The sequence below is a fragment of the Sander vitreus genome, chromosome 22, assembly GCF_031162955.1.
Source record: "Sander vitreus isolate 19-12246 chromosome 22, sanVit1, whole genome shotgun sequence".
Classification (NCBI taxonomy): Eukaryota; Metazoa; Chordata; class Actinopteri; order Perciformes; family Percidae; genus Sander; species Sander vitreus.
The window spans coordinates 13,985,859-14,001,628 of NC_135876.1; the positions used below are offsets into that span (position 1 = coordinate 13,985,859).

Below are 15,770 nucleotides of genomic sequence, written 5' to 3' on the forward strand. Positions count from 1 at the left end.
CAGTTTTGTCATGCTCCTCAACATAACTCCATAACGTCTCGAGGCGGGGCCACTGATGTGTTTTGGAAAGACTACAGAGAGAAAGTGGAAGTTTCAAAGCCACCCTGTCAATCTTCGCTCCACAGAGCTCCACCTCACCCCCACACTTTACCCACTACCCTAACACAGCCGATTCATGCACCAATAGGGGTTGAGGGTGCATGGAAAATATAACATTACTGTTTGGTGACAAATGATGATATTTAAGAATAGATTTCTTGTCCTGAATCAAAGAGGAAGACACCGCACCTGCCCAGCACGGTCTGTGGTGGAAGAGAGCATAAACTTGCACAGATTTGTCCAAACAACAGTCCACTTGGCAAGAATAAACCCTTTCTCTATGGATACGTGTGTTGCAAAGGAAAAATGCTGAAACGAGTGAGATTTGATATTGCATTTACTGTCACTCTCCTTGAGATGTGGTTTGGACTTGCATTGCCAAAAATAGGAAATAATGAGAAGCAGCTCATCCATCACACATATTAATTCATACTTTTCACTTTCTACCTGTGGGGTGATTCTTTTTTACCAACTTTTCCAGGCAATACAGCAGCGCTTTACAGACCACTTTGGTAAAATTCACTCTGTTCCTGAGCAAAGCGTACTTGAGCTCCCTCTGGATCCTTTCTCCTGATCGTGTGAATTTTTGTAAAACCAGCATATACTGCTCTATACCTGTGCTTTGTTTGGCGCCGCTGTTTGAATTCCGTGGCTGTTCAAGCACAGATTGTGGATTGGAATGAAGTGGGTTCGAAGAACTCTCCCTTTGTTACCCACATCCTGTGTTTGACCCCCAGGTAATCACGGCCCCCCTCCTTTCTGCACCCTCCTTCTTCCCCCCCCCTCCCCACAGACAGGGGTGCCTGTGGTGGGAACAGAGAAGGAAGTTGCTGGGGGTCACAGACCGCGGGGGGGATGACAGCCACTGCCGGTGGAGTGGCGGTATTGAGAACCTGCGAACCATGGATGAGTCTTTTTCACATGGCATTAGCCTGTAGGGTCACAAGGAATGCTGTGATGACGGCTGTTATCGCTCACACTGTGGTTTTGACCACCCACCCCCCCCCCAACAGCTCACCTGAGAGAGAGAGAGAGAGAGAGAGAGAGAGAGGGGGCAAGTGGAGCAGCTTGTAGCCGATAAGTGGATGCTGTCTATGCGACAGTGACCTAGACCTTCATGGGGAAAACCGGTCTAAGAGTTCTAAGTCAGTTCTAAGTCAGTTCTACGTTTAGATAGCACGGCCCTTTCTGTGTTTTGGTAACATGCATTGCTGACTTTCCCCGTCTTTCTTCTTCCTGCCTCTGACTGTTGCAGTCACCACTCAGAGCTCTTTCCAGGGCTGCAGGAAGACTCAGACCGTCATCCCTGATTGCTTAATGACAGATGCCAAGGGAACAAAGAGGGCACTGATAGCTTCCTCCACAGTAAAGAGTTTTCAGCAGACTAGTGGAAAGACAGAGAGACAGGGAAAGGAAGAGAGAGTGAATGATGTAGAGACGGAAGCATCCCGAGGCAGAAAAAAGCCTGCATTCAATTGTTGTGCATTTTTTGGCATCTTTCCTGTACAGATAAAGACTGCTTGGTAGCCCAGATAAAAGAAGAAAAAAAAATGTTGCTGATGAATTTAACAGAAAGACATAGTGTTTGCATAAGGAGTAATTGCAATGGCTTCTGGTGGAGGGTCTTCACTCCTGAGTACAGTAGGAACATCTGGTGTGAGTTAGTGGTGATTGTAGGTTTTAGAGAGACCACTGTTTGCTTGGTGAGGAAAGAATGGGGGGATTCGATGGAAAAGACATAAGGTTCAAAAGGTTCTTAGAAATTCTCTGACTGCCGCTCAATGTGCCACCATCTTGAAGCCTTGACATTCTATTGCTAGTGTTATACAAACAAAATAATAGCAGTATGTTATTTTTTCTTTTATGCTTTCCAATGAGTCAGTGAATTAGTCGTGCATGCATATAAATGAGCTACTTTATCACAAGGTGAAACTGACACTCTTTTTATGAGACACATATTTAGTTGCTTTCTATTTACTTAGAATGCATTTTTCAGATCTGTTCTATTTATGTGGTGTTTCATAATCCATTCATCCAACAATGCTGGAATGCCATTGAGTCTGTCAGGAAAATTCACCACCCCATAGTGTTTCTTTCCATCCTATCCACTTCAACTATATGACTGTACTTAACTGACTTGAACCTGCACCATCCATGGCTCTGTGGTGTTTATGAGGCCTTTAGAAGTGCCTCCTAATGAGTATGTGTAAGGGTTACTGTACAACATTACCCACAGCCACCTCCTCTATTAGCTTCCCTAGTCCTCCCAGGAAGCCAGTGCAGAGGTTTATGCCAGCCCCAGCTGGGAACAGTAATTGTTGGAGTCTGCGCATTCTTCCCATAACCCCCCTCCCTTTTTATTCACAGCACACACACACACACACACACACACACACACACACACACACACAGACAACCATTTATTTGGAGGTCTTGAGCTCAGTTCAGCTGTTAATTAAGCGTTATAATATCTACAGAATTGAAAAACTATGTAAACCCGCAGAAACAAGAAAATAGAAGGGGTTCAGTGTATTTTTCTTGGCCGTTTGAAATTTTAACACTTCACATTTGTTGAGGTTTGATGTGTTTATTAGCTTTGAGGATTTGGAAAAGTCCATTAAAAATCATTCATAATCAGGCAGCAATTATAATGGCTATAGTTAGGCCTAATTACTGGGACATTTATGTTTTTCGGGTCATGTTGGAGCCCAGGCACCTATAGTAGGCCCATAATTAACATGCTGAGTAATATTGTTCTCACATAGCTGTTTTGATCCATGCTGGCTGTCAGACTCTGAAAGAAACGCATTGCAGGGGAAGGACAAACATGAGGAACTATTGTCATCAAACAAGGTACCAGGCGACAGCATTCAATGAGGGAATGATATACCAAACGAGTGCTTTGCAGTGGGCTGATTGTGTCTGATTCATCAGCAGGTAATTACTGGATAATAGAAGTATTCCAGTCACTTGCACCTGAATGGGAGGTCTTTCAAAAAGGCTTTATGAGGTGCTTAACCCAGAGTGCAGTTTTTGTTTTCCTAAACAAACAGACATGCCTCTACTACTTAAGGAATTAAGCACACCAATACTTTTGGCTTGGGTTCCGTTCTGAGAAGAAAATGGGGATAATTTGCAAACATAAATTATCTGCAAGTTTGTTGGCAGCAGATCTTCAAGCTGGGACAAATTGCTGCTTTCTTCAACTATTAAATATCTGCTGGTGAGTGTCTGGAAACAGATTAGACCAGCAGAGCTAAGAGCCCCTGCCTGCACCCCATCTCCAATTGGCAGTCCATCTTCTGGAACATGGGGCTCCGAGCTCTCTCCATGTGAGGTCACTTTGGACTCTCTCTCCCCCAGCCTTTACCCGCTGCTCACCTCCATCTCCACCTCTCTACCCTTCCACCCCCTTATCGGGGTGCCGGAGCCCCGGAGAGGAGGGGAGAGGGGTCACAAGGTCAAAGTCTTTTCCTCTTTGGATCTCGGGGCTTGCTGGGAGAGTCTTGGCGAGAGAATGGCTGCATTAGAGCAGGGGTTGGGGGGTCAAGATTTTAATTCTGTTTAAAGAACAGCTGGTTTGAGTTTTTCCTCACGTCGCTCTTCCCTCCCTTTCCCCACAAATCCAGGGAGATGAAAAATTTGTTCAGAGGGGAACCAGTAAAATAAAAAAGGTTTACAATCCAAAGCCCTTACCCTTACCCTGCTCTAGCATTAGAGAGGAATGCAATAACGTCAGCATTTGGCCTCAATTTGATTGACTTAAAACAAGGAAGTCCTTTCTGTGTTTTGGTGTCTTAACAGCCGGATGAAACTTAATTAAAAAGCTTAAAAAATCGGGAGGGATTTTTCATACTTGAGACTGGAGGAATTCTTTCCCTCAAGTTTCAATTTCCATGAGAAATTATTATTTCGCACATAACTTTAAACAGGTGAGAGTGAGACTAACATTTTGGGCAGTTACACAGCCAATTTAAAACCTGTAGCTTTCCGCAGAAATTCTTTAAACTACTTCATAGAGATATCAAATACGCTCTCTGTTATTCATTCAAGATTTGGGCTGACTGAAACAAATTGAGAGTTTGACGTCACATTCATTTCAAAACCTTTTGCTCTTAACAAGGTGATTGCTCAACCTCCTGTTGGCTAAATTGCTGGCCAAGTTTTAGCAAAAGAGAAGATTTGCTAGTCTCTGTGCTCTGCCCCATGTGAAATGTGTTGATCTGAATGCCAAGGCAGGACTCCCTCGCATTTCAAGCTGGCTGAGGGGGGCAGAGAGAGGGGAGGAAGGACGAGGCACTAGAGCTCTCCTATAAATGGAAAACTAATAACAGATTTTTAGTCTGCTTTCTCCTGCACTCTTTTGCCGGCTGGCTGGCTGACTGGCCCCGGGGCTGTGTTGGTGTGTGGCGCAGCAGCAATCAGAGGTCATAATTTCATTGGCGGTTAGCATCAGGTTCAATTTTTCTAGTAGGTTACATTCACCAGAAAGTCTGGATTGTGTTACTGTGTACCAGCAGAATCAGTGCAGAGCTGCAGAATCCCTCTACCTTTCCAAGAGGAGCCAGGCACCCCCAAAGGGGAAGAGGAGTGTGCACATATGTTTAGAGATGCACACACTTCTTACACAGACACATGCACAGACCATTAGTGCCAAGGCTCTTTATACATTTAGCTAGCCTACATACATCATTCTACTGTGTGTGTGTGTGTGTGTGTGTATGTGTATATATATATATATATATATATATATGATTGAGACCTAATTGGTTATGTCTGTGGGTGTGCATATCTTTAGACCCCTCTAGTGGTAGCAGTCCATTCTGACTGATGATGAGGTTAGATTTTATTTAGACAGAGCTGGTCAGGACATAAGGGAAGAACTGTAGAAGTACAATACAAATGTGGCGAACTTATTCAAAAGGATGTAAAGAAAAAGTCAAGGTGAAGCGGATTAAGACTGAGGTGTCCAGCCAAAGCAGAAATTCCTAAATAAATATGTTGTTCTAATGAAATTGACCTGGAACATGTGGGGAGTGTCCTTTCCCAAGATATAAACCTCACCCCTTAAAAAGACAGTATTTCTTTAAGATTGTGTGAATCCTACATTACTCAAAATATTTGTTTTGCGTATTCCAGGAATGTGACCAGGTACATATCGACGATGTGTCCTCCGATGACAATGGCCAGGATCTGAGGTACAACCTGGTACACTTTCATTCTTGGTCGAGTAGTCAACATAATCTGTGCCGTTTGCTTGCATCAACGTTGGCCCAGCCTGTGCCAACAGATCCTTTCTTTGTCTTCATCTCAGTACGTATAACTTCGGCGCTGACGGTTTCCACGCAGCGGCGACCAGTGCCAATCTATGTCTGGCCACAGGGGTGCGGGGAGGCGTGGACTGGATGAGAAAACTGGCCTTCCGCTACAGACGAGTAAAAGAAATCTACACCACCTACAAAAATAACGTCGGAGGTAATCCCCAACAAGCAGCGCTGCTCTGTAAAAATATGTCGAGTAGAAACGAGTTTGCAGATGTTCGTGCCTTATTTGTGCGGGTGTTTGTGTGAGTGTCTGCGCGTGTTCATGTGTATGTTCTAAAAGCACACATGCCACACCACTTGGTCAGAGTAAATTTTGAAAATTTCCGTGGTATTCGGAGGGCTGGTCCAACCTAAACAATGTTACCCTGCGTTTCAGGTCTGCTCGGCCCAGCCAAAAGGGAAGCCTGGTTGCAATTGCGAGCAGAAATTGAAGCCTTGACGGACTCCTGGTTAACACTGGCACTGAAAGCACTAACATTAATCCACTCAAGGTAGGACTCCAGTGAGGAAAATTGTACCCAGTGCCATACCGCACATATATAAACTCGCATGTGGTGTAAATAAGTCAACTTCACATTCCCAAGCTATTAAAGAAAATGCCAATGCTCTTCTGGATAGGCTTTGTCATCTGATTTTGAAAGTGTGCTAAAAGACATGACTTTAAAAGGAATCTGAGATTCAATCCCTCATTGCATGACATGACATGCTTTATTTTCGGCACACTGTGTTTTCTTTTGTCCTCCCTCCAAGTGATTTAGAATGATGTCATCCCTTTGCTCTCCTCCTCTGCTTCTATACTGCAGGTCAAACTGTGTGAATATCCTGGTGACCACCACACAGCTCATCCCTGCCCTGGCTAAGGTCCTGCTCTACGGCTTGGGGATAGTCTTTCCTATCGAGAATATTTATAGTGCAACCAAAATAGGTAAACGTGTAATTTGAATCCTTTTTTTCTTTTAGTCCGCTGTGCTCAGTCTATCACTTTGGGACATGAATGATAATTATTTTAGCTCCGTGAGTGTAGAAAGTTAAGACACACGGGCTACCTAAGTGACGGGACAGAGGCGTGGATGGGCTGGGCGATTCAGTCACCGGAGAGGGTTGATGTTCTACTATGAAGGAATAGGTCTAATCAGCCTGGGATTATTTTCCTGGAGCTGGGCCTGCGCTGGGCCTCCCCAGGCCTCTCCTGTTCAGTCTCTGCATATGAAACCACTTCTGCACATTTATGTCATTCCACAGCAACACGATGCCCCCCTCTTCCTCCTCCAATCTGCCCCCTTTTCCTCCAGTACTTCCCCTTCTTCACTGTTTCAAATGCAAAATAAACAATCAAGCTTCACTCCCACACCATTTTCAGGCCCATCAGTGCAGAGTGTAGTTCAGGGTTCCTCGGAGCGTTAAGCGCACTGGTCCTCCTAACCAGACCCTGTAGCATGCAAGAGTGATTTTAGCTGTTTTAAATCCATTTGTCCCATGGTTGAGGAGCAGAAGGGCAGAGTTAATGCTTTTCAGATTGTCTTTATCTGAGGGCTGATCTTATCACGTCTCCTCGCTGAGCTCAAAGTGTTTACACTCTGCACTATTTTGTACGTGTGGTGTTTTTAAAGGGGCTCTTGTCACCCTGTGCCTTTGAATCAACTTGAGGGTGTTTAGTGTGGGTCCCTGCAAGTGTCCGTGTGCCTGTGTATCTGTTTGCATCCACTCAACGCTCCACTAACATTCTGCTGTCGTCTCCCCCCACAGGGAAGGAGAGCTGCTTTGAGAGAGTAATTCAAAGGTTCGGGAGGAAAGTTGTTTACATTGTTGTTGGAGATGGTGTGGAAGAGGAGCAAGGCTCAAAAAAGGTAAGAAGTCGTAATACACACCACATACAGAAATACACAGATCTAGGAGAAAAGACAATGTTTGGACTTGTGATTGAAGGTCAGGAGTTCATTATGAATGCTTGCAGAACACAAAACATACCTGCCATACTTTCCAAAGAAAGGAATCAGCTCTCCTGCTTAACAGTCTTACTTAACTTGCATTTGTTTATCCTCTTATATGGTGTGCAAGTACAAGAGAGAAAGTCTGTAGTGTGTAATCAGCGCTCTTCCTCCGCCATCTCAGGTTTACAGAGCAGGGGAGGGGAGAGATGGCATAATTATATATTCCTGCTCGGTGCCCTGAGCAGCGTGAATGCTGTGTGTGTAATGCTAGGCAAGCCCTTTCAGGCTTGTTGAAGGCACATTGTAAATAGAGCATGCATAAAGGAGACTTAAATCATTGTTGATGGAATTGGATTATTTACTGCAATGACAAGCCTGTTAGCACGAGACGGATCAAAAAAAGCCGCCGGTATCTGTTCAGATGAATCTGACATTGTCCTTTTTATGTTACCTGTCGGCTCTTGCTCCACAATTTGTGTATTCAGCGTTTCTGCCAAGTTTGGATGAAAACCAAATGCCGCATGCAAGCCGCACACAGCAAACATATTCATTAGCAAATTAATCAGCGGTCAAAAGGCATATTTCACTGACAGTAACGGTGAGCCACAGTGTCAGGGTGAAGACATGGAGTTTCCCTTTGAAAAGCCTCCAGCTCCTTTTTTACCTGTTTCTCAGTAAACAACGAGTAGAAGCGTGAGGACAGATGAAGAGTGATTAGGCAGCGATTAGGAAGAAATATCCACCTTTACCCTGGATAAGTGTGTAAAGCAATAGCTCTGTATTATGAAAAGCGAACACACCCTGGGAATATGGTCTTGAAGGATGATTGTGGAAAAAGATGCAAATATTTTCACTCAGTCTTGAGTTGTTGGAGAGTGACATTGATGGAAGGATAAGGCGTTTTTTTTTCTCCCCCGTCTGAGCGGTGCGAGTCCCACGACACGCCATGCGGTAAAAGGTTTCTGTGTCAACATCAGAGAGGACGTGAAATAACACAACAATTTCACCCGTCAGGAGGCACACATCAGACGTGACATCGTGTGGAACTACAAAAGCAAAATGTCTAAAAGTTCTCCCGGCCCTCATTCCACCACCTAAAAAAAAAAAAAAAAAATCCGCAACCCCTGAAACAATTCTGCCTTCAGTTATTACCATCGCCTGGGAGAGAAGGTAGAGATAGCATCTCCAGCTTTTAAACTTAAAAGCAAAGACAATTTACAAAACAAAAAGCAAAGAGCTTTTTAAGGGTCAGTGCAGGCTCTCCTAAGCAGAACATATGCCTGGGAGAGGCCATACCTTTTGATAAGGGGGGGGTTAATGGGCTCCACACACTGAGGAGCTGAGGACTCTACCTGACAAGCTCCTTTCATTCTCTGCGACTCAGGTTTCTCCCCCCGTCCTCTGCTTGGGAACAACAGCTCATTTGCACTGTCCCAAACACACACTGGCAGGCAGGAGGTTAATTCAAAAGACCCTGTGGGGAGTTTATTTCTGTTGACGTTGAAGACAGCTACTGGATTCGCTTGGTGGTATAAAACTACAGTTTTATGCAGGAGAGAAATTAGTTAGAGGTACATATGTACTATTTGGCTGCATAGACATTTGCACAAGGGACCAAGAGGAGCAGTCGGCATGTGTTATTAATATGATTGCTTTTCCTGGTGAAAGGACCAGGCTTACAGTACTTCATTCATTGAATGTATTAGCTGTAGTGTAAAGAATAAAATCTCCTTAGCGCTTCTTGCAAGTGCTAAGATGGGCTACAAGTAATGGTTTTCGTCAATAATAATATGTCCATTATTTTTTTGATAATTATTCAGCTCACAGTTTCCCATGTCTTTAAACAGCTCCTTTTTATTTCTCCGACCAAAAGAAAGAGTCGTTAGCATTTTTCTTCGATAAATGACTGAAAGGATCAAATAACTCTTGTAGATTACTTATCAATTCATTGACAAATTGTTTCAGCCCTAAAACATATAGAATATATGATTTGTTCAGTGTTTGAAATGAAAATCTTTTTATTCCTCCCTCAGCACAACATGCCCTTCTGGAGGATCTCCAGCCATTCAGACCTCATGGCCCTCCACCACGCTCTAGACCTGGAGTACTTGTAGCACTACAGCACCATGGTACACCCTGCTCCGCCTCAGCACACCCTGCAACCTTTCACCTTCGCCCTCCAGCCCCGTCCCAAGCTTGCCGCAGACCCTACAGCTCAGAAAAGACCCCCCTGCGCTGCCTGGCGTCTGTCTTCCACTACACAGGAAGAAAAGAAGAGGAGAATGGAGAGAAAAAAAGGCTGAGCACACGGTTAATGTGCTGACATATGGTCACACTTCGTCTTAACCCTAAACTTTTTTTTTTTTTTTCTTTTTTTTTTTCTGGAAGCGAAGGAGAGAGGTAAATTTACGGCGCTGCAGCTGCTTGCCCTGTTACTGTGAATTGGCCGCTTTCTGAAGCTGTCAAAGTGTTTTACGGCCCCCTGTTTGTGCCGGGACTCTGTCGGGGTCCACACCTGTGAGGAGAGCAGCGCTACTGGTGGCCTCGCCCATGACGCCTCGCCTCACCTCACCTCGCCACAGAACTCAGTTACAGTAAACCACAGGTCCACGACTACTGGTGGTGACATTTCTCCGTCCCTCTAGCTCTTCACCTCCCGTCTCTTTCTGTTCCTTATCTGTCTACCTACTTTTTAGTCTCTCTTAACGTCAATGGACAGACAGACAAAGCGACTGCTCCTCTGTTGACCGTCGGCCTGGGAGTCCTGTGCTTGTTATTTATGAACAGAGACTTTGTGAGTGGCACCGTGCCACAGAGAAGGTACCTCGACGACAAAAGACTCGTGCCTTTTACAAAGTACTATTGATTTCCAACCACAGCGAGAGGAAGACATTTATGGAAGAAACAAAAAAAGGGGGTTTTCTAATAATTTAAGAAAATTACAAAAAACTTTATTTACAATGCTGAGACAATCGTGTATAGAGGAAATCTTTTTTTGTGTGTGTAAGTTTGTAATCACTGGACTATTCCTTCCTATATTCATTTAGGTACGTGCTCTTAAAAGGTGGCAATGCTTTTTCAAGTAAAAAAAAATAAAATAAAAGGCATCCCATCGCACATAAGCTTGTGCAAAGCCTGAAAGTGTTGATGTGTTCAAGTTTTGTTCAGTAAACAAATATGTAGATAATGGGATTTTGTGATAAATCATTTTGTCAAGACCAAAAGCATGGATGTCAAGTGTCAATGACCTTTCATTTGATTCTGTGACGTTTCTCGTCCTTACAGGAAACTGCAGTCACATCTTTACACAGCATAACAGGTCTCCTTTACTGCAAGTTCTTTTTAGACTCATATTTTAAAGGGAAAGAGGTATTTGGGTTTCTTAGTTATTCAGAAAGGTAGCTCACAACTTGTGTCCTTACGGCATTTCACCAGCTTGCAGCGCTGACCCCGTATATTTGAAAGCAAACTTAATTCTGATAAGTTTTTCGTATATGGCGCGGAAGTGAGAAAACTCACTATTTCCTGCCTCTTGAGAGCCATCTTGGTAACAAATAAAAGATTTTAAAGCAGGCTTGAATAGGTTTTATTATCTTTTATACAAGCGCTATAACACCTCTTGTACAGCAAGCATAATTTTGTATAATGTAGTGTTTTTATTTCGACTTTGAAAATACATTCTGTGTCCCTCTTTGAAATAGTTTAAAGACACAAAGCCCTTTTCAAAATGCTTCTACATCTGTGGATGGGGAAACTGTAATGAACATTGAAAGAAAAGCCACTAACTTCGAGGGGTTTGTGAACATACAGGACATGTGCTATCGACTGTGAATTTCTTAAACAGAAACCCATTTGTTGCGTTTCTAATTTTCCCTCCTTTGCACATGATCACTGTTGGCCTTTACATTTCAATTTGGATTCCCCCCCCCCACCCATCTTCTCAAACAACAACTTCTTCCCCCGCGCTCTGGGGGTATCTACATATTGCTGCTAGATCAAGGTAATGGTAGGTAACTAGTGGAAATGTTTTATAGATTCATACAGCACGCTTTTTTTATTATGTTGCAATCATAAATGCAAACTGGAAATACTTTAAACTACATGGGCCTCATTGTGAAACGCAAAAGATTGTTGTGTCTGCAAAATATGTGTACAGATGTTTTTGACATTATTATTTGATTGTGTTTAAATTAATAAAACTGATTTGTGAACTGTTACATGTTGCCTTCAGATTATTATTTTTATATTTAAAACTACAATTTAATACATTAGTAGTAAATGTAGTAGTAGTAACAGTAGGTGCACAATACAATTTAACACTGACATTAAAATACTTTTGTCTCTAAAACAAAATTGTTTTAGTTTTTTTACTTATTTTAATTGTGTGTTAATAATACTGGAATAACATTACTATCTGCCCTCAGTATCAGAGACTGCCACTGACGTCACAGGCCTCAGCCACTTTTCCTACCAGGAAGCAAACAACATCATCACACCTCCACATGCTAATGGCATGCTTTAACTCTGCTGCACAATAGCTGATCAAAAATAAAAATGCGTTTTTGACCACAAGGCTACATCTGAATCACAGACATGCTTTTGTTTTGGAATAACTAACATGACTTAAAGGCTCTTTAAATTTCTATTAATCAGATATTTTTCATAATTCCTGTGAGACGATGCAAGATTTTCTTGATAGCCTTAACAATGTAAAAGGTGCGTCACGCATTCTTGAGGCTCCTGAAGCCAAGCCAATTCTCAGTCCAATATTTGTAATAATTCTATCCATATAGCATATATCTCTAGGAGCCTCCATGCGTAATTAACATATATCGAACCGCTCCAAGCCATAGAGACCTGAGTTAGTTTAAATAACACATGAAAACATAACACATGAAAAATATTTATGAGGCAGATTTTATGAGGTGGTCACAGCTGAGACAGTCCAGGATGTAACACTAGCCTGGACAGGGAAGAAAGTGTCCGGCCTCCAAAAACCACGATGGAGAATTAAGCATGCATGGAATTTTATTTTGAGCCGCACAGCCCGTTTAATATCCAGATCAATTATGTTTTCAGATGGAGTGGGAGTGATGGCTGGGGTGAGTCGTGTATGTCTGCCAGTCTGGACAAAGCAAATCAGGCTGCTACCGCCGGAATGCACCGGCACAATGACCCCTAATGTGCTTTTTCCACTTCCGAACAGCTGAAAGACTAAGTAGTGTCTGAGGTCCTCCTGGCTGCCTGTCTTTCTAGGAGAGAAGCGCTCTCTCTCTCGGCAGCACAGAATAGAGGTCTGTTCTCTTTGATAAGTTTTCCCGATGCTCAGAGACCTGGCAGGAAAACTCAGACACAACCAGACCAGACATTTTGTGAAAGAAAAAGTGGGTGTTGTGGCATGTCGGCCAGCCACTCTGGCTGCTCATGCAAAACAGAGGGGAATAAAAATAAGAGCTATATTGTGTCTGTTTGGCTTGGTCATGGACCTGACTTACAATCCTCACACTTTTGATTTTCTGTGAGATGTCTCATCCTATCATGTTGCTGTAGATCTTGTGTGCATGCCATGTGCTTGCTTTTGTTAGATATAGGTGTTCCTGTGCTTTAATCAAGCTTTACAGTAACCATGTAATTCTCAAGAGGCCTGCTCTTCAATGAACTCCCATCAAACCCCTTGTGGAAATAAAGGGGCCATTACCAAGCAGGTCCTCTGTTGGGCATTACTCTGTTGGGCATTCCTCTCCTGGACGTCCCAGCAAAGCACCCGGCCTCCATAAAACTGTACTGCAATAATAAACAACGCCATTGGTGATTTACGACCTTGCCCAGACAGTGATTTCATGCAGATTTCCATAGAGGGGGCCTCTGACGGTGCATCACAATTGAACTCATATTGTATTACATGCATATCAAACCCCCCCCCCCCCCCCAAAAAAAACCTGATCTGCCACATCTCTTTTATGAGCAGGAAGCCTATTAATAGGCCTGTGTTCTCCTTTTGGTGGCTAGTGTCTTAAGTTAGGGGAATTTGTCTCCGTAGCAAGCAGATGTCCACAGATTTAGACAATAACAGAGAGCAGAGAGGGGGAGACACAAAGCCTCCATCCTTAGCAGAGCTGCAAGGCATTTCTGCTCAATCTAAGAACCAAAACGACACGCTATTAAGTTGTTTCAGTCTGCATTTCTTTATTCTTGGTTTGGCTGATGCTGTTTGTCTGGAGGCAGGATAGACAATCCCACTGTCTCTGATTGCAGCTCCTCCTCCAGTGGTTTTCAGATGAAGAAAGGCTTCTTGCTCCTCTCCAGAGTGCAAGGCTCAGTTAGCCTTGGCAAGCAGCGAGAGTGACAAACCTGTTGTCATGCTGTGGCGGGCGGTGGTGCTAAACTAGGCCCTTTGTTTACTGTTTGTTTATTTCTCAGTTACTGGGATTTGACAGGCAGAGTGGGGCAGGGACAGCTGGTAATCAGGAAGCTGTGTATGTCAGGGATCCCAGCCAGAAGTGTCAACTCCGAAGGGGCCAGGCGTCCACAGCTATGCCTGTCCCACACAGACGTGGCATTCCCAAGCGAGGCCAGACTGCGACGACGCGCATATATGTTGGTGAAGAGTTTGAGTCGGATTGGTCTAAAAAAGATTTGGTTTTAATGGACTTGCAGAGTGAGTTGTGACTCATAGAGGTCACACACGCACGCACGCACACACACACACACACACACACACACACACACACACACACACACACACACACACACACACATTGAGGCACCCACAAGATGAGGAAATTGTCTTTGTAATGTATTGTATTAGGGTTTTCTGGAATCCAGCATTGCAAATGATGTGTTATTTTACTATAAGTAGTTGTTTTGACAACTGACATACTGTTTCAATAAAGCATTGAGATACAGGGTAGACATTGTCTCTCATCATGCATGTTCTCTACACTAGCTCAGCAGTAGTTGCTGCAAATATCATAAATCAGAAACAATGAAATGTAACTCTTCTGTCTGCCAGTCAACATGTTGCTGTATTAGTCCTTTAGCTCTTGATTGCAGAGTATTTGTTTTAATTTTCAAACAATTTTCCATGAAAGTTAAAGCAGTAACTCCCCGCTGCGTGCCTCTATTACTTGTACAACAACTGCAGTAATTACTTGTACAACACGTCACATCACAGCAGGTAATGAAATTCATTCGCTGAGCAAATTCAGCAACAAAGGCACACTTTCACATAAACTCTCACCACGGCTCATAACCACCATGAGGTCGTAGTGTTGCATTGCCAGTGCCGGACCTGGAGCGATGCTCAATGTCTGCCCAACCGCACCACAGCTCCACCTGCGCCTCTGCGGTCAAACACACACACTCTCTCATATTTACTAGGCCCACCGCACTGCTCCATTTGAAGGTGAGTGGCAGAGATTTATATGGCCAGCTAAGGCCACCCTACAACTGTGTGTGTGTGTGTGTGTGTGTGTGTGTGTGTGTGTGTGTGTGTGTGTGTGTGTGTGTGTGTGTGTGTGTGTGTGTGTGTAAATGTGCATGTGCATGGCTTCTTAGCTAACTCTAAGCTACCAGGTCCCCGAGGGTTTATTTGGCTTCTGCTCCCTGTATGCTCTGTGTGTGAGCATGCGCAGCATGTTTATGTGTGTTTGTGTGCACTCAGAAAGTGTATGTGTGTTTGCAAGGACCTCCCTCTCGGGTGTTAATTGGGCTGGCTCTCCCAAGTCGGGCCTCGGACCTGGGCCAAACTCCCTCTCGTCTGGCAGCAAAAAGAGCCTCTCAGCCAGTTTAATAAACTCAATGTCATCCGGTTAATAAAACAGCCTTGCGTCCCACCTAGGCTTGTTTTTGCTCGATAAGTCACGGGTGATGTTATTTTTTCTATACGTAGAAATGAAGGAAAGGTGAACCCTGTTTCATAGGTAGGCTGCATGTTTTTTTCCTCTGAGTCCTGCTGCTGCTTTATGTCCTGAAATACTACAGCTACGGTTGCACGCTGCCACATATATCATATAGACTGTATACAGGCTATATTAGGGGTGTCACAATTCGATTTAACTTCGATTTTAACATCACAATTTGATAACATTTTCGATTTCTTTTCAGCAGTCACTGATGAATGAATGTCAATGCCACAACAAGAGGCATTAGACAGCTTGGGTAGCCTATACTTTACAACAACAGTTTGAGTTTCTCTGAGTTTACAAGCTGCACTTGAATGCACCATGAAGTCGCCAGAGGTTTTACCATTTGTTGTTTGTTTACATAACTCAGTAGAAGGCAAAATGTTGCCACACGGTGGCCTCAGGGAAGCAGGACGACTTTCCAGTTCTGTTGTTTCTCTGTCATCTCCGACTCCGGCAGTGGCCGTGGTGTCTGGAAAAGTGCAGCTGCAGGCTACCGGTAAGCTAACGTT

General features: G+C 43.7%; 1 protein-coding gene across 14 annotated transcripts in view; it reads left to right on the top strand.

The window, feature by feature from the left end:
• Positions 1–11,571, top strand: part of eya1 (EYA transcriptional coactivator and phosphatase 1) — a 63,807-nt gene extending 52,236 nt beyond the window's left edge. For all 14 annotated transcript variants that reach the window (XM_078280840.1, XM_078280850.1, XM_078280841.1 and 11 more), the window contains 6 exons: positions 5,239–5,297; positions 5,414–5,574; positions 5,800–5,914; positions 6,227–6,348; positions 7,170–7,270; positions 9,388–11,571. In XM_078280840.1, the coding sequence (XP_078136966.1) occupies positions 5,239–5,297; positions 5,414–5,574; positions 5,800–5,914; positions 6,227–6,348; positions 7,170–7,270; positions 9,388–9,468 (639 nt within the window). In that variant the 3' untranslated portion in view covers positions 9,469–11,571. The remainder of the gene's footprint in view (positions 1–5,238; positions 5,298–5,413; positions 5,575–5,799; positions 5,915–6,226; positions 6,349–7,169; positions 7,271–9,387) is intronic.
• The last annotated feature ends 4,199 nt before the right edge of the window (positions 11,572–15,770 follow it).